Here is a 26,783-nt window from a genome sequence, read left to right on the forward strand (position 1 = left end):
GGAGGGAAGGAGCAGGCTGTCTCATTAGGTGGAGGGCAATTAGGAATACATAGCAAGGTGTATATAAATTTTTGTAGGAGAGACTGACTTGATTTGTAAACTTTTCACTTAAAAGCACAATAAAAAATTTTAAAAAATAAATTTGTGTGGTTTTAAATAACAAAGTTTGTGATAATTTGTTACAGCAGCAATAGGAAACAAACATACTCTGTTCTCAGGATTTCCTGCAAATTGATTACTGGAGCCAGAGGCTTGGTTAGAGTCAGGCTCTATCACTTTGGCAACATATGTGGTATTACGCATGTTATCTTACTTTCATCAGGAGGCTCATAACAACTGGTTATCTCTCCTTTTTCTGATGGTGGCAGGCACCATCACTGGGGGCTGCCAAATGGTGATCTTCCCACTTTCACATTCTTTTTCAGTTATTAGTCACAACGTTTTTTTAAAGAGATTCATGACTTCATTTACCATCTGGTTACAGTGACATAGTTCATATAGAAGAGCAAGATATATGTTGATTCTTTCCCTTAATTAACCGATTTTCACGAAATAAACTGGTTTCCTATCATCCTCAGAAGGTAAGCAGTTAGGTTTGTTTTAAAAATAACATGATGAAATCATAAATTTAAACATATTTCATGGGATTTAGTTGGTTTCAATAATTATCCCTTAATGAAGTTCAAATTTTCCCAACTTTGGACAACGGCACCCTTTCGATTTGGTTCCTGAGTCCTTTCAACATAATCCTAAAATCTTCAAAAGCTTGCTTGCTCTCTGTGTGAAAACATGTACAGGCTCACCTTGTAGACTTCTTACTTAGTCGGCAATCAGCCATTTCTCTACGAAGCCTGTTTTTCCCCACAGTGGGAAGCAATGTCTGAGGATCGTCACCTGTTTGACAGGGATGCTCACAGCTACTGTATTGATCATTGTTTCTAGCCCTTTTCATGCACAGAGCATTCTCTCACTCTCACTCTCTTTCTCTGGGGGGGTGTGTGTGTCTGTGTGTGTCTGTGTGTGTCTGTGTCTGTGTGTGTGTAAAACAATAAAATACCTCAGTTCATACTAACATTTTCAATTCAAATACAGGATGATAGCGTTTTTAGTTATCAGCTTCTATATTAATCGGTAATTGCTTTCTTCCACACCAGGAATCCTGATTCTCAAGGACACAGGGGATGACACAATACATCACAATTACTCACTTGCTTTATTTTACAATCTCAAAATAACAATACTTATACTACCACTACCAATTTGATTACTAAAAAGTTTTTAAAAATTGGGTAAATTATCCCAATTATCACCACTTATGTACCATATGTTCATTGTCAGAGTCATCATTTTAAGCGTCTTTCCATTTTAGTTCCAAGGGTGATTATTTAATGAGCATCACCAGTCTTTATGATGCGCTCTCTAATCACTTTGATTGACTGAAAGTCATTCTCTAGTAGATTAGTACATATATTCCCCAGGAAGAACACATGGTAATAACATTCCCCAAATTCCTGAAAGTTGGTAACATTTGTATGTATGCTTTCTACCTGAAAGTAAATTTTGTTCAGACTTTTTTTCTGGGGTATCTTAAACGTAATGAATTTTCTTCTGTCATAAAGCTCTGTTGTTGAAAAGTCTGACGATAAATTAGTTTCCTTTCAGTTATAAGTCACTTGCTCTTTTACCTAATACCCACATGATTTTTCCTTTTTTTTATTTCAAAGGTCAGAAATTTTACTAGAATTTATTTAGGCATCGATTGGTCATATATATGATACGGCTTTCAATATGCAATTTTAAACCTCTTTCCTATTTCAAGAGAGTTTTCTTGCATTACAATATTTACTATTTGTCCTGTTCCCTGGTTTTGACTCCTTTTGCCCCACACTACTCCCAATTATCCACATGTTGAATCTTCTATGCTTATGTTCAAAGTTTATCACATTTTCTTCATTTTTTCATCTTTTTTTCTTGACTTTTCAAGTTCTCCTTTCTATGTCTCTATAAGCATTGTGTGTATGTTTACTCATGCTTATATTCCTGCTAGCACAGTCTTTCATTTCTGAAATGATATTATTTCAAATGCTTTCTGAGTTTTGTCACATTTCTGAGTTTTGTTAATTCTAATTCATCTTGGTACAATTTCCATAATGTCTGTTAGCTCATTTTAAAATAGTAGATCACAGTTTATAACTGTTTTGTGGTCATGTCTTTCTGTTGTTTGGTCACTGTCTGTAGGTATTTCAGTCTAGTCCTTATTCTCTTTCTTCTTACAGTAGCTTTGTATACTGAAAAAAAAAATTTTTTTTTTTTTTTTTGTATACAGGGCTGATATAAATACTTTTCTGTGGGCCATTTTTATGTGAATTAGTTTCCCTGAATTTATAGGAGGAAGCATGGTTCAAGGAAGCTTTTCTAACTTCAGAAAGCTCCCTCTTCTGATGTTTTTCAGAAGTGTTAAAAATATCGTAGCTTGCTTTGTGAGATTCCCAGGTCTTGCTCCTTTCACAAACTTTTATCTGGGCCTTCTATTCCCTCTACCTCTATCGCCCTTATCTTGTTCAGTTTGACCCAATTCCAGAAGTTTCTCTCCAGTGTATAGTTCTTCCCTAGAAAAAAGCTTTGGATGATTTGTTTCAGGAGTTCAGTGGCCCAGGCTAACCCACCCTTTTTCAGATTTTATCACTTGTACTTGTCTAAATGTTAGATTGGGCAGCATTCCCTACAGATTCAGCTGATATCTCAAATTGGCCTGCCATACTTTTCAATGAATACCTATTTTGGTATGCTTATGTTCTCAGGTCCATCAGACGCCCTACTGTTGCCCTCTGCTTTTTCTCCACAGATGCCAAAAGCCATGTAGAACTCCTGGCTATTGGTGGTACCCAATCTGCTTGTACTTTGGAGTACATGGGGATCCTTTTCAACTGTTTTTTATTTTGTTTGTTTTTTAGTGTTGTCTATGGGTTTTGGTTTTGATATCTCACTGCTTTGTCTACATTTAAGAGAGAAATTTGGTGAGATTCAAAATCTACTACAATTTTCCTAAAATCCTCTCAGTTTGTGATATTAAAAAATAAGTAAATAAATCCCTTTATTCTTTCTTTTGAGGCATCGTTGGTGCAGTGGTAGAATTCTTGCCTTCCCGCAGGAGACTCAGGTTCGATTCCTGGTCAATGCTCATCACGTGCAGGCACCACCCCTTGGTCAGTGGTGGACTGCACGTTGCTGTGAGGTCAAAGACCACAGCCTTCAGTACAGATTACATATGAATAGGGAGAAAACAAAAGTCCTCACAACTGGACTGATAAACAACAGCATTATAAATGAAAAAGAAACGGAAATGGTCAATGATTTCATTCTTCTTGGATCAACAATCAACATCCACAAAAGCAACAGTTAAGAAATCAAACACCATATTACACCGGGGAAATCTGCTGCAAAGGATCTCTTTAAAGTGTTAACAAGCAAAGACATCACTTTTATGCACCCCAAGCCGTGGTATTTTCAATCACCTCATATGCATGTGAAAGCTGAACAATGAAAGAGGAAGATGGAACAAGAATTGATACATTCAAATTGTGGTTTTGGTGAAGCATACTGAATATACCATAATGGACTGCCAGAAGAATGAACAAATCTGTCCTGGAAGAAGTATAGCCAGAATGCTCCTTAGCTTAACTCCCAAGGGTAGAAATTTTGGGGAAAAAGTCTTATGAAGCAGTAATATATTAATAATTATAATTAATGTTAAAAAAAAAAAAAATTTTTTTTTTTTTTTTTTAATCAAGGCTAATAAGGAACCCTGGTAGGGCAGTGGTTAAGCACTGAGCTGCTAACCGAAAGGCTGGCGGTTCAAACCCACCAGCTGCTTTGCAGTAGAAAGATACGGTAGTCTGCTTCTGTAAAGATTACAGCCTTGGCAACCCTACGGCACAATTCTACTCTATTCTATAGTGTCACTATGTGTTGGAATCGACCTGACGGCAATGGGCTTGGTTTGGGTTTTATTTTTTTAATATCTAGTACTATTATGTGGAGAGATAATAAAGAAAAGTTCGTGATTTTCAGATCATTTATAAAAAATATCTTTTTTTTATCTTTGAAAAGTTTTAAAATAGTGAAGAAATTCTCTATTTTAAAGCTCATTTTAATATTCTACAATTATCTGATTATATGGGTATCTATACTTCCACTAAGATTCTTTTTTTTTTTTTTAAGGAAAAAACAAAAATTTCCTTTCACAAAATGACAGATGATGAACCCTAAAGAAAAGAAATTGGCATCCATGTAGATTATATACTCATACCTAATTCTCTCTATTCTACCATTTTAAAGCATTACGTATTTTACAATAGCACCGCTCTCTGTGAGAAAACAATCTGCCAAGCATCAGTGATATTCCCTTCTTAACAAAGTGGTTTCTAAAAAAAAGGTCCCTCAACTTTGGCAGCAAAATGTACAGCCCAGTTACATTGGTAGTATCGTAGAAAACTACACTAGAAACAGAAATCAAGGTAAAATCTTAGCCACTAAGTGATGCACAATATCAGCTGGTCATATTTTCTTACTAGAATCAGTATTCTGATTACCTATGAAGAGCTTTATTGTAAAACATCACAAAAGTCCTCATCTTTCCATTTCTGTCATCTAAAGCTAAACTGCATGATACCCAAACATAACATTCTAATCAAACATATATTTTTCTTTGTAGTTCTAGTAGGACTTTGTGTCTTTTATTATTAGCATTTCTAAATTTCCAGCTGTGGCACTGTAGTTAAAGTGCTCGGCTGCTAACCTAAAGGTTGACAGTTTGAACCCACCAGCTGCTCCATGGGAAAAAGATGTGGCAGTCTGCTTCCAAAAAGATTTAGAGCCTTGGGAACCCTATTGGGCAGTCCTACTCCATCCTATACAGTCTCTATAGGGTCACTATGAGTCTGAATCAACTCAACAGCAATGGGTTTGGTTTGTTTTTTTAGCCAACCATCTGAACACCAAGCCGGCTGCTGAGTTTAGTTAACATGTTTAGAAATAAGCTGGGTTTTTCTCCAACATGCAGTTAGGGCTTAATTTACCATAACCTAACATTTGCCAAATACTTTTATCAACCTGAGTCAGACATACCACATAATGCTATTAAGTCGTTAGAAATAACCTCTACTCCCAATTTTTTGCACTTAAAATTAATGATTGAAGAGAAAGGACACACCCGTAAAATACAAACTGCCTATTCAGCAAATCATAAAAGGGTATGATGGCATTCAAATTTTAAGTTGAAAATTAAAGTGCATCTATGGCAAAGTCTAAAATCTGAGCTGATGGATGATTGAACTGAATGAAGATATTTTGTGACTTCCAAAAGAGTATTTCAATAAACATAGGAAAAGCAATCATTCTGTTAACGCACAGGAAAGATGGACATATTTTTCTAACATTGGTATTTCTTTATATTGTACTTTCCTAAGTACATTTCTAAATAAAGTAATATCTTTAACATTAAAGTAATAGAAAAATATTATTTCTGAACCTTAATGGTCAAAACTGCTTTGAATATTTTGTTGACTTTAGCCCTCCTTATCTAAGCTATTTCAACCTTTTGAAATATCCTCTTCCTATCACAGGTATCGTTGCTGATATTAGATGGATCCTGGATGAAATCAGAGAATATCAGAAAGATGGTTACAGTGTTTTATTGGCTATGTTAAGGCATTTGACTGTGTGGATCACAACAATTATGGATAACATTGCAGAGAATGGGAATTCCGGATCACTTAATTGTGCTCATGAGGAATCTGTACATGGATCCAGAGGAAGTTGTTCAAATAGAACAAGGGGATATTGCATGGTTTAAAGGCAGGAAAGGTGTGTGTCAAGGTTGTATCCTTTCACCATACCTATTCAATCTGTATGCTGAATAAATAATCTGACAATCTGGACTATATGAAGAAAAACGGGACATCAGAATTGGAGGAAGACTCATTAACAGCCTTCATTATGCAGATGACACAACCTTGCTTGCTGAAAGTGATGAGGACTTGAAGCACTCACTGATGAAGATCAAAGACCACAGCCTTCAGTATGGATTACACCTCAACATAAAGAAAATGAAGATCCTCTCCACTGGACCAAAAAGCAACATCATGATAAACAGAGAAAAGATTGAGGTTGTCAAGGATTTTATTTTACTTAGATCCACAATCAACACCCATGGAAGCAGCAGTCAAAAAATCAAAAGATGCATTGCATTGGGCAAATGTGCTGCAACGGACCTCTTTAAAGGCACTGAAAAGCAAAGATGTCACCGTAAGGACTAGGGTACACCTAACCCAAGCCATGGCGTTTTCAATCGCCTCATATGCATGTGAAACCTGGACAATGAATAAGGAAGACCAAAGAAGAACTGAAACCTTTTAATTGTGGTGTTGGTGAAGAATGTTGAGTATACCACGGACTGTCAAAAGAATGAACAAATCTGTCTTGGAAGAAGTACAATCAGAATGCTCCTTAGAAGCAGGGATGGCGAGACTACATCTCACATACTTTGGACATATTATCAGGAGAGATCAGTGCCTGGAGAAGGACATCATGTTTCGTAGAGGGTCAGCGAAAAAGAGGAAGACCCTCAATGAGATGGTTTGACACGGTGGCTGCAACAATGGGCTCAAGCATAGCAACGATTGTGAGGATGGCGCAGGACCAGGCAGTGTTTTATTCTGTTGTACATAGGGTTGCTTTGAGTTGGAACCGACTCAACAGCACCTAACAACAACAACATCACAGACAGAGCTTTTTCCAAGAGGTCTTCTTGATTCACTTGTTCATCTACTTTTTATTTCACATCTCCACAATGTTTAGGTATATAGTTTTTAATTGCTTTGTTTTTAAACCTACCTTTATTGTCATTTAATTCAATAACTCTATTATTATTTAATTCAATAACTCTTTATTATTATAGCTAGTTTATCTTCAAGTAAGTACTCAAGAAAAGGAATATTTTCTCCACTTTTATTGTGTCAAGGAGCCCTGGGTGGCGCAGTGGTTAAGTGCTGAGCTGCTAACGGGAAGGTCAGCTGTTTGAACCCCCCAGCTGCTACGTGTAAGAAAGATGCTGCCATCTGTTTCCGTAAGATTACAGCCTTGGAAACCCTATGGGGCCATTCTACTCTGTCCTACAGGGTCACTGTGAGTCTGAATTGACTTGACGGCAAAGAGTTTGGTTTTGGGTCTATTGTGTCACCCCAAAAAAGTAGCTAGAATACTGGGAAAACAGCAGGTACTGAAAAATATCTTCACAATGAATGAACAGATTTACAAATTATAAATGAGATGACCATGTGTCCAACTTGGATACAAGTATGAAGCAAAAATATTTTCTTAAACTTTAGTTTGTTTTTTTTTTTTCCAAAAAGACTCGGAATTGAAGGTAAAGGGCATATTATTTTACATAAAAACAACTGATGTCCTACATTCACCTGCACCCCCACCTCCGAAACTTAGGACACTAGTATCCACGGGAAAAAAGATAAACGTTTGTTTGAAATGAGTCAGCCAAGACATTAATGTAATTACATTTAAAGATAAAGATGGTTTACTTTTATTTTCTATAAGACACTTTAGCTATGTTCTCATAATTTTCCTCCTAACTTCTGGCTGATCCTTTTTAGTTTCCTTTGTTGGCTCCTCCTACTCTAAACAAACAAACAGAAAAACCATAGCCATTGCCGTTGAGTTGATTCCAACTCATAACGACCCCATATGTTACAGAGTTGAACTGTTCCATAGGGTGTTCTTGGCTGTTATCATTACAGAAGCAGATTGCCAGCCCTTTCTTCCATGGTACTGCTAGGTGGGTTCAAACTGCCAACCTTTAGGTTAGCATTTGAGCACAAACTGCTTGCACCACCCCGGGACCTCCTCCTACTCACTGGTGTTCCTCAGGCCTCAATCTTAGACGCTCTTCATGATCCACTCTGTTTCACTACATGGACTCAGCTTGTCCCATAATTTGCATATCATCTACATATTAATGACACCCAAATACCTGAATTACAGTTCCCAGCCTTACAGGCACTAAGAAAACTCACTTCCTGCAAACCCAAGAGCCTTAGCAAATTTGAGGTCTTCAAGGAATTCACCCAAATGTATAGGTACTGCAGGTGAAGTAGAATGGAAAGAGTTTCTTGGGCTTGGTTTCCAGACTCAGGATAGCAGGTAATCGAGGCTTCTTTGTCCTCAAAACCTTTTTATTTTAAAATAATTATAGACTCACATGAAATTACAAAAACAGTACAGAGAATCATGTACCCTTTGCCCCTCCCCCAATGATAACAACTTACATAGCTGTAGCACACTATCAAAACCAAGAAATTGATACTGGTATAATAATGTTAATAGACTGCAGAGCTTATTCCTTATTCAGTTTTCACCCTTTTTTAACCTGCATTTGTGTGTGCGTGTGTGTGTGTGTGTGTGTGTGTGTAGAGTTCTACGCAGTTTTATCCCACTTGTAGACTCGTGCAACTTTAACCAAGATATACAACTCTTCTGTCACCACAAACGAACTTCCTCATGATACTTTTGTTTTCCCACTCACTTCCCACATTCCCCTCCCTTGTTCCTGGCAACCATTAAGCCATTCATTTTTTCTCCATCTCTGTAGTTTTGTCATTTCAAGAACAGTACATAAATGGAATCATACAGTATGTAACCCACATACGATTTGATTATTCATACCTTTGCTACTTTCCATTGATCATTTATTTCTTGATAAAACTTCATACATAATCAAATACAAATTTTTCAAATACAAATTTTCTGTTGATAAAAGACTAATAATGTATTTAAGTCTAGAAATAAGTATTTAAAAAGAACACAAGAAAAACAAGAGAATTTCCTTCCTTAAACGCATCCAGTCTCCACTATTCTTTTTGTATTCTCCAACTCCCTATAGTTGAAAAATTCCTTGCCACTTACAAATTATAAAATACTTTGAAATCGGACCAAGTGTGAAAACTCTATGACATTTAGTTTACCACTTTAAAACTAATTTACTTAATACAATGTTGTATTCAAATACTTCATTGCCTAAAATTAATGTTAGCTTACCGAGATAAAGTGCAGAGCACGACATTCAAGAGCTTCTACAATAAAGACAAAAATCTGTCTTTACTAATTTATCTCCTACTAAACTCAAATTAGTCAGGCAAGGTGTGCGTCAGGGTTGTATCTTTTCACTGTACTTATTTAATCTGTATGCTAAGCAAATAATCTGAGCAACTGGACTATATGAAGAAGAACGTGACATCAGGATTGGAGGAAGACTCATTAACAACCTGTGATATGCAGATGACACAACTTTGCTTGCAGAAAGCGAAGAGAACTTGAAGCACTTACTGATAAAGATCAAAGACTACAGCCTTCAGTACGGATTGCACCCCAACATAAAGAAAACAAAAATCCTCACAACTGGACCAACAAGCAACATCATGACAAATGGAGATAATAATGAAGTTGTCAAAGATTTCATTTTACTTGGATCCACAATCAACACCCGTGGCAGCAGTGGTCAGGAAATCAAACAACGTATTGCATTAGGCAAATCTGCTGCAAAAGATCTCTTTAAAGTGTTGAAAGGCAAAGATGTCACTTTGAGGACTAAGATGCGTCTCACCCAGTCCATGGTATTTTCAATCACCTCATACTCATGTGAAACCTGGACAGTGAATAAGGAAGGCCAAAGAAGAATCTATGTCTTTGAATTATGGTGCTGGCAACGAATACTGAATATACCATGGGCTGGCAGAAGAAAAGGAAACCTGGTGGCTTAGTGGTTAAGACCTACAGCTGTTAACGAAAAGGTTGGCAGTTTAAATCAACCAGGCATTCCTTGGAAACCATATGGGGCAGTTCTATTCTGTCCTATAGGGTCGCTATGAGTCAGAATTGACTCAACAGCAATGGGATTTTTTCGGTTTTGCCTGAAGAACGAAAAATCTGTCTTGGAAGAAGTACAGCCAAGATGCTCATTAGAAGCAAGGATGGCAAGACTTCATCTCATGTATTTTGGACATATTATCAGGAGTGACAGGAGGGACCTGGAAAAAGACATCATGCTTGGTAAAGTAGAGGGGTCAGTGAAAAGCAGGAAGACCCTCAATGAGATGGATTGACAGTGGCTGCAAAAATGGGCTCAAGCATGACAACGATTGTAAGGATGGTGCAGAACCAGGCAGTGTTTTGTTCTTCTGTTGTACATAGGGTTACTATGAGTCAGAGCCCACTGAACAGCATCTAACAACAACAGAGTCAATATGAACACTTTTTATAGCCGAACTAGTCTACTAACTGGTCTCTGAAACTGCCATTTGCTTGCCTGTTTGCTCTTCTCATTCCATTCCCTTACCTCTACAATGCCTTCCTCTCTGCCTACAGAGAGTATTCTCATTCTTCAAGACCCCTCCATTAAAGCCTTCTCTTATATACCATGTCATATAAGGAGCAAAAATTCTAGAGTGAACTGATTTAGACTTTAATTTAGACTATGCTACTTACTGACCCATGTCTCTGAAACTGGGTTTCCTCATCTATAATATGGAGCAACATGCATTTTAGATAACATCTAAAACATAGATTCTTAGAATTATAATAATATATGTAAAGTCCATAGTTAAATTACCATTACAGCTGATGATCAGAACTCAAGGTATTACTGAAGTCTCTGAGCTCATTGTAATTTGCTTGTATTTACTCATTTAGCACTTCACAACCTGGACTCTCCATCTCTTATATTTGTGTCCTAAACAATTTTTTAATTTGTATTATTTTAATTTTTATTTCTTTTATTTTGTGTCCACAGACTGAAAGTTTCCTAAAAGTCAGGACTACGTGCTATACTTACTACAAAAATTCCACATAGTTTAACACAGTTCTATTTACAAAAAGAGGATTCAATGAACATTTCCCTCAGCAAAATATAGCAAAAATAGAAATAGATATTCTATCCAGATAATGGAAACCATATTTTAAGAAGCTCACTAAAATACTGGAACATGTCCATTAAAGGGTAAAAGGAGAGAGGAAGCAGGAAGAAGAGGTATGGAAGTAGGAACAGTGTGTGTGTGTGTGTGTGTGTGTCAAAGAGAGAACGTGTATGTAAGTTCTAGTAATAGAGAAACTAGAAATTTTTAAATGTTTAACCTAAAGAAGGTGTGATAGCTAGAAAATAAATTAGATTACCATATTTTTACACAAATAACTTGTGCCTTCTATGTTTGCCAACTGCTCCCTCCCCTACTGGAGGTATTTTCCATAAGTAAAATAATATGGTATTATACATGCCTCCAAAGGCAAAACTAGAACCCATGATTAGGAGAGAAAAAGAAATTCAGCTTAACATAAAGTAAAATTCTATATTAGAGATGTCCAACAATGGAATAAATAGGATTCACAGAGCTTAAACAGAGTTCAGAGTTGAAATGGTTTTCAATCCACACATCAGTATCAGAAAGATAGTTGTTACCTAGAATGCTACGCTGAAAAGGAATATAAAACTGCATGCTGTGATTAATTAAGAATATCTGTCACAAGCCTGGCAGAATGTTAGGACAAATACCTCATTTTTATTATCCCCAATCTAGATGGATAATTTTCAGAAGGAATCATTCTTTGTCAAGAATTAGATATGACTAGGGTAAAATCTCTTTAAACTCCACAAGCCAAAGACTCTATGTTTAGTAACTAACATTCTTTCAATGTCTAATGAAATGACATTTTTGTAAGTATTCTTAAATGACAGGTCTCAGCTAGGATCTTGGGTTACCGTTTGAGCAACAAAAAAGCACTTTGGTTTCTCATCCTATAATTCACTTGAGACCACAAGCCCATCTTAAAAACTGCACCGTGCTTTAAATTTTTCAAAGCATGTTCATGTCTTTATTTTCAAAAAAATTTGTGATCATCAGATATCAACAGAAAAAAGCACATGAATAGGCAAGAGCCAATCTGAGATCTGATGAAATATAGTTTTCAATCAAAAGGCCCTTTAGTAAAGTTCTAGAACTTCATAACTAATTAAATCAATCAGCATAAGATACCCACATCTTAAAAAAACAGTGAAACAAAAACTTTCTCTTCTTCCCAAATTTATGTTCTTCTCTGCTATCGCTCTCACAACCCACAACTCAGAAGAAACAGTCAGTGTTTCTCACTGGTTCTCAGAGTGTGGTCACTGGAGGCTGGAGGGGCAGGCAACAGCAGTAGCAGCATCACCTGGAAACGGTTAGAAATGCCCATTCTCCAGCCCCATCCAGTTCTACTGAAGCAGAAACTCTGGGGTCGTGCCACAATCTGATTTTAACAAGCCCTCCAGGTGATTCCGATGCATGTTAAAGTTTTAAAACCACTGTCCTGAAAAACGGTTCAACTTCTCTCTACTGGGGCAGTAGCCCTTTGCTTACTTCTCCTTAGCATCTCTTTCTCACATTTTGATCAACCGAAATATTTTTTTATTTGAATGATTAATTCACCAATAACTTTGTTGTCATCTTCTACTTTCTCACCTTTTAAAACGGGAGGCTGCTTTTAAACTGATACATTTTAAAAAATTTTATCATACATAAGTTATTATGAACCATTTACACAGGAAGGCATTTTTACCTTGTGTCAAATAGGTTTAAAAAAAAATTCTATATAAAAATAATTTTGTAAATAGGCCCACCTTTTTCTTTCTACTCCATCCTAAATCATATATAACATAACACACATTTGTAGGGAAATTTTTAATAAATCCTTGTACCTGTCAGTTTACAACTAAGATATTATTCTGTGGCCATCAAAATGATCTCTTCCCTGCAAAAACATCTCTATTTTGACATTTATACCATCCTGGAAATTATCTTCTTGAGAAACATAAAATGCGTAACATTGGTCTTGTCAAATGAACCCATGATTTACAGCCTAGTGCTCTTGCTAATACTACAAAGGAGACTCAACAATAAGAAAACTGATCAATGCATATTTCTTTTATGAAGGAAAATAATGTGTAACTTTAAATAAGAGTGCTTTCTTTGAAATATTCTGCAGAAATGCTGACCGGAAGCAGGAAATTTTAGGTAATACACACGTACTCATGTATATAAGCAGGTACATTGGTTCTTTAATGCTGAAAAATAGCAATAACAATAAAACAAAACAACTAAAACCATCTCAAAATAAATTATTTTGATTGACAAGAGAAATGTATCTAATACCATAATAATGTGGTAAAAATGGACTGCTGATTCTAGATATTACCCTGTAACTCACAGCCAAAAGACCATCTTACTCACCTGTGTACGTAATGTAGCTGATGAACTGAATCAATTGCTATTACCATTTCAGCCAAGTAAAATCGGGCCATCTCCTCAGGCAACCTATCTTCAAACTTGCTGAGCAGAGTAAGCAAATCCCCACCAACATAGTAATCCATAACCAGGTACTGGGAATGAAAAAAGAAAATGTACTCAATAATGAAACTGAAAAGTTAATATATTTAATGCATCCCAAGGTCCAACAGCACTGAGTCAAGCCCTCACGTGGTTAATTAATAAGGCTCTGTACAAGACGATGATGGGCAGCCATGTTCAGACTTTTAAACCACACAGAGCAGTAAAATAAAATAGAAAACTGGGGCAAGAGACAACACAGTACTACCACTCCCTAGTTGTTGTTGTATTTTACACAATAAGAATAGTGAAAAGGGACACCATCATCAGCACTCACAACAACAGACCCCATAGTTTTACCAGTATTTCCTAGAATTCTGAACATTTTAACTATCAAAAAAGTAAAAAGGGAAGGGAAAACTCAGAATACAAGACATGTTGACTAAATTCATTTTCATGTTATGTTGACTAAATTCATCTCCACCACCATTACATTTTCTTTATTTTATCTTGAGCTAATAGAAACTTTATTATAACCAGCACCAGTCTGTTGGCCAACATTTAGGAACCACTCATACACTCATATAGTAATTCTCAACATACATGTTTCTCTTCCTATTTTCTGACAGTGTGCCAATGCCAGAATGTACTTTCCTCACGTACATGTAAACAGAAGCCAACTAATTTCAGATACAGACCCTTAAGAGTGTATGCATGTACATGTGCCAAAAAAAAAGGTAAGAAATATAAGCCAAAATGTTCACAGGGATTATCTATGAAGGGTTATGTTACAGAAGATGTTGTAGCTTTTTATTATTTTCTAGAATGCTTTACAAAAATTTATTACATATACATGTGCATATTGTGTATATTAAATGCATATTGTGTATACTTTGTTCTATTCTATTATTACTTAAGGTGAGAGAAAACTAGGCATCAGGAAAATCTGGGCTCTGCAGTCAGAAAGACCTGTATTCAGATCCTGAATCTGTGTTATAAATAGCTTTTGAAAAATTACTCAATCTTTTTGCTACTCATTTTCTCATTGATATAACAACAATAATGATACCTTCCTCACAGTGTAGCACTTAGCATGAAAGCTAGTGAATAGAAGATACTTAATTATGTCAGTTATAATGCCCTTGAATTTAGGGTGGTTTTATTATAGAAACGAGGTTATTATCTCAGGAATATAAAGGAGTTGATTATTAAGATTTTATATCTTGAGGAAATTCAAATTATTTTTATTACTGTATATTAAAATTATAAGCATTGGCAGTTTATGTTAAATAAACTGACTTAAAAAAATTGTGTAAACAATTATCCTGAGAATGGAAAATAGAACACTGAACAATGGAGGAACAAATAAATTCACACGTTCATTCCACAGGTATTTATGTAAGTATCTGCTATGTTCTGATAGTACAATTACACAATGGGCATTCAACAATGAATAAGACAGAGTTCCCATCCTCAAGGAATTTACAAGGTAATGAAAGAGAAAACGCAAGTTAATTGGAAATTTCAGTGTAATATAATGCTTTGAGAGGGACACTTCTAGAGTATTCCTATAGGTTCTTAAAAGAAAAGAACCTAACCTTAGGGATCAGGCCCATTCATTCATTTATCTGAAATTAATTTTTTTACAAGGTGTGAGTACTCTTTTTTTTTTTATAGACAGAGAGCCAATTATCTAAAATAATTAGTTATATAATCATTCTTTCCCCTAATTCAACTGAAATGCCCTTTGAGCCTCATCTACCCTAAGACCAGGAGAACTAGATGGTACCTGGCTACCACTACCAACCATTCTGATTAGGGCAACAACAGATGGACCCTGACAGAATGGGAGAAAAATGTGAAACAGAACTCAAATTCTTAAAAAGTTCAGACTTACCAGCCCACCTGACACTAGGGGACTCCCTAAGACTACTGCCCTTTAAACAATACTCTTTTAACGTTAAAAAAAAAAAAAAAAAAATTTTTTTTTTTTTTCTTTTAACGTTGGATCAAAATTATCCTGAGACCACCTTTTAGAGAAATAACAGATTGGCACACAAAATAAAGGATATTACCCAGGAGTACAGTGCTGCATTAAAAAGCCATCTATATATGACCACAAGGTGAACGATTACTCTAAAGCAAAGATGAGATGATAAGGGCGAAGGAAACTAGAGTACTGAAAACAGAACAACCAGAACGCAATTAAAGAGAATGTTGACACAGGTGAAAAATGTAACTAATGTCACTGAACAATTTGTGCAGAAGTTGTCAAACGAGGACCTAATTTTTGTTGTGTAAACTTTCATGAGAAACGTAATAAAATATTATGAAAATTAAACAAAGAAAGAAATGCCCTTTCATCCTATTTTAAGATCCCGAATACATTTGGATTTGTTCCTGGGCACTCCATTCTGCTATATTGAACTAGTTGCCTATGCCTGTATCAATAACATGCTGTTTGATTGACTGCTTAATTTCCTAGTAAAAACTAATACCTGGTAGGACAAGTTTCTATTCAAGGACTACCTATATGAAATTATTCAATATGGCTAAGATGTACTTGCACAAGTTTAAGAAAAAAAACAGACTGAGAGATAAATCTATAAGATATGTTAAGGAGGTAACGGCCCTAACGTAAAGACCTTATACCAGTTGTTAAGAAAAGGACAAACAATCCAACAAAACTGGGCTGAGGATAGTAACAGATAATTCACGTAAGAGGAAACACAAGTAGCTAATTAATATATGCTTAACTTCTTTTTTTAACTTCACTACTAGTCTGGAAAAGGAAAATCAAAGCAACAATATGACATCATTTTTCATCAATCAGAATACCAAAAAGACCATTACAGTTTTGGGAAGAGTAACATGAAAATAACTCTGCTTTTGTGAGGGTGACACACTACAACCTTTTGGGAAAGGAATTTCATAATCTCTATGGAAATTTAAAAGGTTCATATCCCTTGATCTAGCAATCCTACTCTAAGGAATCGAGTTAATTAAAATAAAAGCTGCAAGATGGAAGGAATATAAACAAGAATATTTATTGCACAGAATTGCTGATAACTGTAATAAATCCAAAACAATATGAATGGAAATCAATAAGGAAATTGTCAAATGTCCATTCTATGAAATATTACGTAGTCTAAAAAGAGTAAATATATATGACCACGACATATTTTATGGGAAAAAAGGTAGCAGAGTAACATAAATTTTATGATCTCGCTTATATAAAAAGGGGAAAAAAAAAAAAACACACACAGACATACAAACAGACAAAGCAAAAGAAAAATATAAAAGGATACAGCAAACGTAACATTAGTGACCTCAGGTGGTTAAATAAAACAATGAAGGTTAGAACTATTAACTTTTTATGTGCAGACATCTGTGTTGTAGAGGGGAAAAGATCTAGTCAAATTATCACTGACTAATGGAATAAAGGTTCAGGAAAAGAACAGAGAAGATGGAGTCAAGGGCAAAGGATGACAATTTATCAACATTGAGAGAAAAGAAGATCAGAATAGGTGCAAATATGGATAAATTTGCATACAGGGAGGAATGAGTGGAAATGTTAAGGGGAATGATGAGGACAAGAAGAGAGTATAAAGTTAAAGTTTTTGAGTAACCAATGGCTTTCATTTTCTCCATGAAGAGCAATAGAATGAAGTTGCAGGGATATTTATATAACGTTCCTATGCTGGGGGTGGGGATAATAACTGTTATTCCTGCTTTATAGCTGCATAATCAAAGGCGAAGCAAGTGAAACGATTTTCCCAGGCATATAATTAAATAGTGGGAGAGCCAGAACTCAAAGTTCTTCATCTTTAGGACATTTTTTTTTTTTTCGCTCAAATGAAAGACAGTTAGTGTTCAATGAACACAACTGACTACTTCCATGACATAAAGAGTATATGCAAAGCACCAGAAAAATAAAAAAGAAATTGAGCATATGACTGAGTCTTTAACAATCTTTTATGTCTTCAAATTCAAGATCTCCAAGTATGGATAAACATCCATAAAATTTTCAACTCTGAATTTTTAAAAATCTCTATTTCAAAATGTGTGCTTTTACGGCAGGAAGCTAGATGATGGAGTGAGCAGTTCCATACTCTTGCCACCCCACAAAAACACCAGCAAAACACGCATAAACTGGCAGAACCAATTCTGTCAGAACTCTGGCAACTGGCTGAAAGGTCACAATAACGAAGTGAATGCTGATTCAAGAAAAAGGCAATGTCAAAATGGTAGGAAAGCTTTAGTTTTTATTTTGTTTTGTTTTTTAATGCAGACTAAGTATGGTTTAAGGAGATGTGTACGAAGGCCAAGTTGATAAGGGCTTGACTGTGATGGGTAATTTTATGTGTCCAATTGGCTAGGCTATGATGTCCTGTCGTTTGGTCAATTACTAGTCTAGATATCGTTATGAAATAATTACATATGATTAGCATTTAAATCACCAGGCCTAAAGTAAACCAGATTATCCTCCATAACATGGGTGGGCCTCATCCAATCGCTAGAAGGCCTTAAGAGCAAAACCAAAGATTTCCCCAGTGAGAATTCTCCCTCCAGACTATAAACAGACATCCTGCCAGAATTATTCTCCCTCCTCCACCACCTCACCTACTGATTTGGGACACAAAGCTGCCAGAACTTCCAGCGTATCACCTTACCTATGGATTTTTGGACTTGCCAGTCCCACAAACGCATGAGCCAATTTTTCAAAATACATGAAGCAAACAAAAAAGAACAAGTGTTGGTGAGGATGCAGAGTAATTGGAACCCTTATACACAGCTGGTAAGAAAGTAAAATTGTACAGATATAGCGCAAAAGGAGCCCTGGTGGTGCAGTGGTTAAGAGCTATGGCTGCCAAACAAAAAGGTCAGCAGTTTGAATCCACTAACTGCTCCTTGGAAACCCCACAGGGCAGTTCTCCTGTCTTGTGGGGTCACTATCAGTCAAAATCAACTCGACAACAACAACGGATTTGGTTTTGTTTATAGTGCAAAACAGTCTGGCAGTTCCTCAAAAAGTTAAACACAGAATTACCATATGATTGAGAAATTTCACTCCTAGATATATACCCAAAAGTCTTGAAAGCAGGGACTTGAATAGATATTTGAACACCAATGTTCACTGCAGCATTCTTCATAACGAACATTGGTGGGATGTTGTAATGAAAACAACCCAAGAGTCCATCAACAGACGAATAGATAAACAAAATATGGTATATAAAGACAATGGTATATTATTCAGCCATAAGGAGAAATAAAGTTCTAATACATGCTATGACATGAATGAACCTTGAAAATACGCTAAGTGAAATAAGGCAGACACAAAAGGACACGCTGTATGATCCTATTTATACAAAATATCTAGAATAAGCAAAGGCATAGACATCAAAGTAGATTAGATTTTATTTTCACCTATTTAAAAATGTAAAAACCATTCTTAGCTCGGAAAGTGTATAAAAACAGGTGGTGGGGTACATTGGACCTGTGGGCCGTAGTTTGCCAAACCCTGATCTATAAGGCAAGGACTCCAAGATAGGTGTGCCATTGCAAACCACTCTTTAGAAGCATCAGACTTATATATCCAACCCACTGACTGGATGACATGACAATTCAAACCCGACATATTCCCTATTAAACTAATCATCTTCCCCCCACTCTGAATTTTCTCTTCCTCCTGTATCTCCAATTCAGTTCATCAACTACCAAGTCCCAGAAGCCAGACACTTGAAAACTGAGAATCATTCTGACTTCTCCCTCCTTCACTGATATCCATCCACTCAAACATACGAAGTCCTAAATATTTTACTTCCAAAGAAGTACCTGAAACCACTTGGCCATTATCACCATTATTTCAAACCCTCATCCCTAGTCACCTGAATATTGTAAATATCTTCTAACTAGTCTCCTTGCTTCTACTTTTGCCCCCTGAAATCTATCCTCCACGCTGCTGCCAGGGTGCTCTGTGAAAAATGTAAAACTGATTATCTCAATCTCCTTAAAAGCTCCCTTGAAATTAAAATAAGATCTGACCTCCTCAGGTTTTGATTCTGGAAGCCTCGGTTTATATCTCTCTCTCCTTCTTTACTACACTCTAATCACATGAGCCTTCTTCTCATCCCTCAAACAACTCTAGTCCTTTCCTGCCTCAAATCCTTCTACATTCTCAAAACAGTTTTCAGATTTTGCTCTCTGAGGGACCCTTCAGTGATGTGAGGAAAGACAGAAGAAAAAAGCTAGAGAATCAATCAGGGCAGTCCCATTTCTCTATGCTCTCTCTGTTTTTATTGTCTAGGCTTTCAGATACACTGTCATTTAAAAAAAAAGGCAAGAAGAGTCCCGTGGCCAAAAACAAATTTGAAAAGGACATAAAAGACTACGTAATCTAATCGTGTTGGCAAAATATATATATGATGTGACACTCTCATCTCTCCTCCCTATTTCCAAGCCTCTTTTTCTATCCTCCATCAACACAAATACAGGAAGTTGCTTCAAACCTCTGTGCTTTTGCTCATCGAGACCTCTCTACCTCTTCTCCCTTCTTGGTTGAGCTAATTTACGTTAGTCTTAAAAGGGTCTGCATAAACTTCATGCCTTTGAGGGATATTGTATTCCCCAGGTTGGGTTACATAACCAAAATCAGTTGTCTTTTGGCACGCTGTACACAAATATAATTTATTGTATTGTACTGAAATGTTCGTGTCTTTGTCTCTCCAATAAAACTGAATTTACTAGAAGGCATGAAAGTTCCTTGAACTGCATTCCAATTCCTACTCTACTTGGGGCTTGTAAATCACCTCTAACTTAGCAAATATCCAAGTCACTATTTTTTATTTGTTCCCATAAATCTATTTCTTCCTCTGTCTTCTCCGCCACAGAAACTGCCAACATCTTCAACTGATCACAAAATCTGTGAGTCTTCATTCCTCCCTTTCCATCAATTCCTATATATCTAATTCTTGAGCAAGTCCTGTTGTTTCTACTCAAAAATATATTCAAAATCCAATCAATTCTGGCCTGTTACATTGCTACCATCATAGTCCAAACTACATCAAGCCTCACCCAGAATACTACCCTTAACCTAGAATAATACAACCACAGCCTTTCTGCTGTCCTTGCTTCTATTCTTGACCCCTTACAATTGACTCTCCAAGTGGCAGATCATACTACTGCCCTTATCAAAACCCTCAAATAGGACAGAGTACTGAACTAGCCCTCCCACTATAAACAACTATAAAAAAACCAGTTGCTGTTGAGTCAATTCTTACTCACGGCAACCCCATGTATGTCACAGTACAACTGATAAACCTGGACAAAATAAATGAGGCAACTGTTTTCAAGAAGTCAAAAACAGGTGATGTAAAATTTTGATTGTTAAGAGGTAAACACGAAGTGAGCCCCAAAATCACCTAGCTGTCTTCCTGGGGACCAACTTCCTGACTGTGGCACAGAAAACCGAAGTTTAAGTGAAGCACCACAGTCTCACTGGTCTAAGGAAAAAGAGATCCAGCCTCAGTACTACTGAAGCAAATGGAACCTGCAGGGTGGGACATCAGAGAGAGTGAAGACAATGCAGAGAGGGAAGGTCCTAGATGTTGCTGTGGAGATCCTCCATAAGTCCCTGACTAGAAGGGCTGTGCTCCACATTCCTAGGGTGAGAACACAGGAACATTTTAGGATTAGCAGATAGAAACTGTTACCAGATTGAGAATGGAACAGAGATCCTAGATGTCAATCAGTGCTGAATGAAGAGTGAAGAAAGAAGTGGCAAGTGTGAATTCATGAGGCATGAGAGGCATTAGTAAGAATGGAGAAGGGTGAAGTAGGAAGTATAAAATGTCAAGAATGAAGTATAAAGTATGAGGAGATACAATATTGGCTCTAAATAGATTCCGGTAAATTAAGAATACGTATTGTTAGCCCTAGAGAAAGCACAACAAAAAATAAAATAATAGAAAGATGCATTAATGAAATAAAATAGAATGCTAAAAAATATTTGAATAACCTAAAAGCAGGCAGAAAAGAAAAAAGAGGGGAATAAAAAATAGAAAGGAAACATGCAAGATACCAAAAGATTCAACAACATGAATAAAATCTCCCAGACATTATGTTAAGCAAAAGGAGCCAGAAACAAAAAATACTGTCTAATTACATTGATATAAAATTCTAGGTGGAAAAAAAGAAACAAACCTATTTGGGACAAGGTGGGTGGGAGTAGAGATCAATCAGAAAAAGATCCATGGGGGCTTTCTGGGGAGATAGGAACATTCTACTTAAATTGTATCTTAATAAACTTAATCAATTTTATTTAAAAAGAAAAGGCCCTCAAATGCTTTCCATTGAAATTACTAGGAAATCCAAACTCACATGGTTTACACTTTTGGACCCCCATCTTATACAACTCTTCCCTTTTTTTCTGTACTCCAATAGCACTCACCGTCTTTCTGTTCCACAAAAACATACAAGCCCTCTTTTGCCACAGTGCCTTTATCCCAGCTGTTCTCTATTCTGGACTCTCTTCCTTCAGATCTTTGAATGGCTCCTTCCTGCCATTCAGGACATCTCAGAGAGGCCAGGCCTCACCACCCTATTCGATGTACAGTCCTGGCCATGGTCATCTCTAGCCCGTTATCCTGGGCTAATTTCTTCGTAATACCTAAAATCTGAAAGTACTATTTCCTTGACTTTTGCTGTATTGTCTGGCACCCCTCACTAGAATGTAAGACACTAAGAAAAGAGATCCTCAAGAAAAATACAGAAGAGATCCTTTCTTTTTCGGGTTCACGACTCTACCTCCAGAATCTAGAGGATGGTGCTTGACACACAGCACATGCCCAGTAAATATTTATCAAATAAATAACGTCATTAATTTTTATATCTCAGAGCTTTAATGTAGTGTCTGGTACACAGCAGGAACTCAACAAATGTTTGATGAACAGCTTGCTGGAAAATAAACCTTGAGACAAAAATGGAAGTCAGAAAATGAAGAGCCTTGAATAGCAGGCCAAAGAATTACATCCTGAATTATAGTAGATTTAATTGTATTTTCCCATTCACTTGTTTATTTCTTCCTTCTCATTTATTTTCAATTGGCAATGCTAATATTTTTACTTTTCTGCAAGCTCTTTCCTAGATTCTTTTGTCAAGAGGTTCATGATCTTAATATAAGATTAGATGCAACCTAGGTTCTAAATGTGGCTCTACTTAAAACAGCACAGGACCACTTTAGAAATTAGGTAAAATTTTAAATAGTAACAGAATACTACAAATAAAATATATTAGGGAAATCATGAAAAGAGAAAATCCCAAGCACCTTCTACAGAATTTCACAGAGAGGAATTAATTTGTTTGGATTAATTTTAACTTGCTTATTAAAAAACATAAAGAATTCCAATGGGAAGGTACTAAATTACTCAGGAAAGCAGATCACATATCAAATGAACAATGTTTACTCTGTGAAACACAGTCGTTTTCAATATAACATCTACATTGAATATTTTTTAAAGAAAATAACGCTAAATAGTGCTAAATTCTGTCAAGAAAAAACTAAGAAGGATACAAAAAGATACATAAATGATTCTTACTAAGTTATTGTCATCCTGGAAGGCATAGTGCAAAGTTGTAATCCACTTATTGTCTCCATTCACTAATACATCCCTTTCTTCTCGAAAACATGCTGTCTGAAAAGGAAAAAAAAAAATTTAGATAGAAAATACTTTATGTAAAACTATGAAACATATTGTGCAAACAATTGTTTAAACTGTTTATTACACTATTTCTGTCTGGAAAAGGAACACACCCCATATTATGTGACTTTCAGCAGCTCAATCAAGTTTTGTAGCATCCTCAGAAACTGGAAAACTACAACAATACATTTAAAAAATATATTTTATTGTGTTTTTGGTGAAAGTTTACACAGCAAATTAGGTTCCCATTTAAAAATTCCTACATTGTGTTAACATTCTCATTATTTTCATTCTGGTAGAAAAATATATATTTTTAAACATTTTATATTAAAAATACAGTTATAGTGCAAACAATATCAGAAAATTATACAAAGTAACTTAACAAAACACAGACCAACCTATAATCCCGGTAAAAAAAAAAGGTAACATTTTGCCATATTTACTTTAGAGCCTTTACATTTTAAAGGAAATAAGATACAAGTTTCTGTCCTCCTTCTTCTTTCTATCTCATTCTCCTTCCTTCTTCCCCAGATGTAATAAATGATCTGAAGTTAGTATATATCCTTCCAATTATATGTTTGATCATATACATATGTGTCCATAAAACAATAGTACTGCTTTGTGTTTTGAAAATTTATATGAATGGTATAATTTTATCTATCCTTTTCCAGCTTGATTACTTTTTACTCAAAATTATGTTTTCAGGATTCATCCATGTATAATGATTATCCTCCTTTTAACTGCTATCGTATTCCATTATTTGAATACAACAGGATTTATTTATACAATGTTCTAATAATAGAAATGTGGGTCATTTCCAATTTTATATTATTACAATGTTGCAATGTATATGTTTATACAAATGCACAAGAGTTTCTCTAGGATATACACTTAAAAATGTTGGATATAAGCATTTTGAACTTTACCAGAGATAGCCAGTTACCACTACCCTGCACCCAGTCTATGAAGGAGCCCTCTTCCCGACACCCTGAGATGCACCTGGCATTATTAGACTTTTTAACATTTGCCCATATGATGGGAGTTAAATGATATCTTGTTGTTTTTTCAAACATATTCCTAATAACAGGTGAATATCTCTACATATACTTCTGCACATCTTAACTCTCTCTTTGAATTGTTCACTTCCTTAGACCATTTTCTCTAATGGATTACCTTTTTCTTATTGATTTTTAAGAGTTTTAATTTATTCTGAGAATATATTTTCACTACTATAATAGCATCTCCTGGAGAACCTTAGAAATGTATGGATACAAGTAAAAGTAATTTTACATAATACATTATCTTTGTTTTAATTTAAAAAAAACCTATGCCATAAGCTTCAAAAAGAACTGAAAGGTAAAGTGGAAAGTAAGTCTCCTTGAATCACGCCCCAGTACTCTGTTACTGTCCGCAGGTTAGCACCATTAACTGTTGGTGTCTTCACAGAAATTTTCTGTGTGAACATAAGCATGCACACGTGTACACACACACACACATTGTATATTCATGTAGTATCCAACCTTCTCTGTCTTCTTTTCTTTGTTTTTTACAAATTTTAATTAAAAATTAAAATAAACCTAACCCATTGCTGTAGAGTCAATTCCGACTCATAGCAGCCCAACAGGACAGAGTAAAACTGCCCACGGGGGTCCCAAGGTGCAGCTGGTAGAGTCAAACTGCCAATCTTTTGGTCAGCAGCCACAGCTCTTAATCACTGCACCACCAGGGCTCCAATGAGACCATAGTGGTCAAGTAACTACTTATCTGGACACCTTTCCACATGAGTACATAGAGATCTACCTAATTTTTCATAATGGCTACATCATATTCCATATAAACTAAAAACATGATCACACAATATTCTATACTTAATAATTATTATTTCCTACAAGATAAATTCAACAGCCATGATATATAAAATATGATTAACCCTAACTTTTTTCCATGTATTTCCATAAATTTTATTTGACCAAATAGAGTATCCAAAGCCATGTACACTAAATAGCATCACCAAAGTATACATAATTAAAGCTTAAATCAAACTAAAGGGCAATTTAGATTATTAGATTATTAAGTTAATTATAATTGTCAATTAGATTATTAAAACCTATGACATCATGCTTTCACTCATTTTTAGGGGAAAACAGAATCACTTGAGGTACTACTAAGTCCTATTCTATAACTTAATTAACTCAAAGTTATGGTTTAGTGCTAACGTTTTCGATGCCTCACAAACAAAACTTGCATGAACTATCCTTAATATCCTGTTTCTATCAAAGTCAGTGATCCATGCCATCAATTTTTCTGCCATGTAAAGTCTTAAATGTTATTATCGAGAATGAATAATGATGTTGCTAAAACTAAGATAAAAAAATAGATTATAATCCCAAAGTCAAGCATCTATGTTCACCTCTATGGCATAGTTAGGAATAGAACAAAAATAAACAAACAAACAAACAAAAAAGCTAACATTTAACAAAAGATGACTATGTGCTAGGCACTATATTAACCACTTTACATAAATTATCTCATTTAATCCTCACAGCAATCCTGAGAGATGGTACAGAGGACAAATGAGAATACTGAGACTAGGATATATTAAGTAACACATCCAAGTCACATTAAATGGCAAAATTAGGTCCAATCCCAGATAATCTGACTCTAGAGCCTTCTGTTTTAACCAGCACGCTGATCTGTGAAACTTACAATCTTTATTTCAGAGTCAATGTCTTTAGTTCTCTAGTACTCACAAAGGATTAGTCCAAGACTGAAATTGAACATTACAACACATTCCTCACCAAATTCAAATACAATGACTTATGATCCTTGTAAAAGAGATCATTTCAGTCTCCCAGACAGAATAATTTACTATTCATAGAGCACTTTTTCTGCACAGCATAATCTTAAAATATCACACAAATATATTTAAGCCATTTTGTGTATTATCTCTCCTTGAATTTTACCATATAAACAAAGTTTTAAGAATTACTCTTTCTCATCATTACTGGCACAGAAGACAAAGTATTTCATAAGAGTGACCAGAGCTATGTATTGGTAAAATAAATATTCCGGGAATAAAAAGAAAATTAAAAATATACTTATTGGACTTCTTGTTTCCAATATGACAAGTAAAGAGCTTGGATGCCTCACTCCCATTCTCACCACAAAGGAAATGCTGAACAAACTGAAAATCAATAACTGTTCATAGATGCACCTGAGAATTGAGGTCACAGGGAAAACTGCTGCCCTAAAAACTGAGGGCAAATACAGAGGATCACAGCTTATCTGGAGTAAAGGCCAGGAGCAGAAACCTTCAAAAGAAGCCAGTACGAGAAAGAACACTTTAAACTGTAATTTAAAATTGCTGGCTCACTGTGGACTAGCTTGAGAGTTAAAAAGCATCAGGAGGTGGAGACTAGTCTTAAGAGGAACCCCACATTTTCTTGACTTTTACTTCCAGGAGCTCCACAAGGTTCTCACTGTGGAGATCAGGTAAAATCCCCTTGTATTTCTTGCAGTAGGGGTAGGGAGGAGAAGTAAGTATTTTGAAATGCACCCTGCTTAACAAGGCGTGCCCTCAAGAGAAACTATTTTATCAGAGCCTGATCAACTTGGGTTTTACCGAAGTCTAACCAACCTGGGGAGCCCTGGTGGTACAGTG

The 26,783-nt window shown here is 35.8% G+C and overlaps 1 protein-coding gene across 11 annotated transcripts in view; it reads right to left on the minus strand.

Annotated features, from left to right (window-relative positions):
- Nucleotides 1-26,783, minus strand: part of CDC42BPA (CDC42 binding protein kinase alpha) — a 345,992-nt gene that overhangs the window by 205,129 nt on the left and 114,080 nt on the right. For all 11 annotated transcript variants that reach the window (XM_049868072.1, XM_049868063.1, XM_049868062.1 and 8 more), the window contains exons 4-5: nt 23,021-23,116; nt 13,329-13,477 (exon numbers count right to left, since the gene is read on the minus strand). In XM_049868072.1, the coding sequence (XP_049724029.1) occupies nt 13,329-13,477; nt 23,021-23,116 (245 nt within the window). The remainder of the gene's footprint in view (nt 1-13,328; nt 13,478-23,020; nt 23,117-26,783) is intronic.

Source organism: Elephas maximus, chromosome 24, assembly GCF_024166365.1.
Source record: "Elephas maximus indicus isolate mEleMax1 chromosome 24, mEleMax1 primary haplotype, whole genome shotgun sequence".
Taxonomy (NCBI): domain Eukaryota; kingdom Metazoa; phylum Chordata; class Mammalia; order Proboscidea; family Elephantidae; genus Elephas; species Elephas maximus.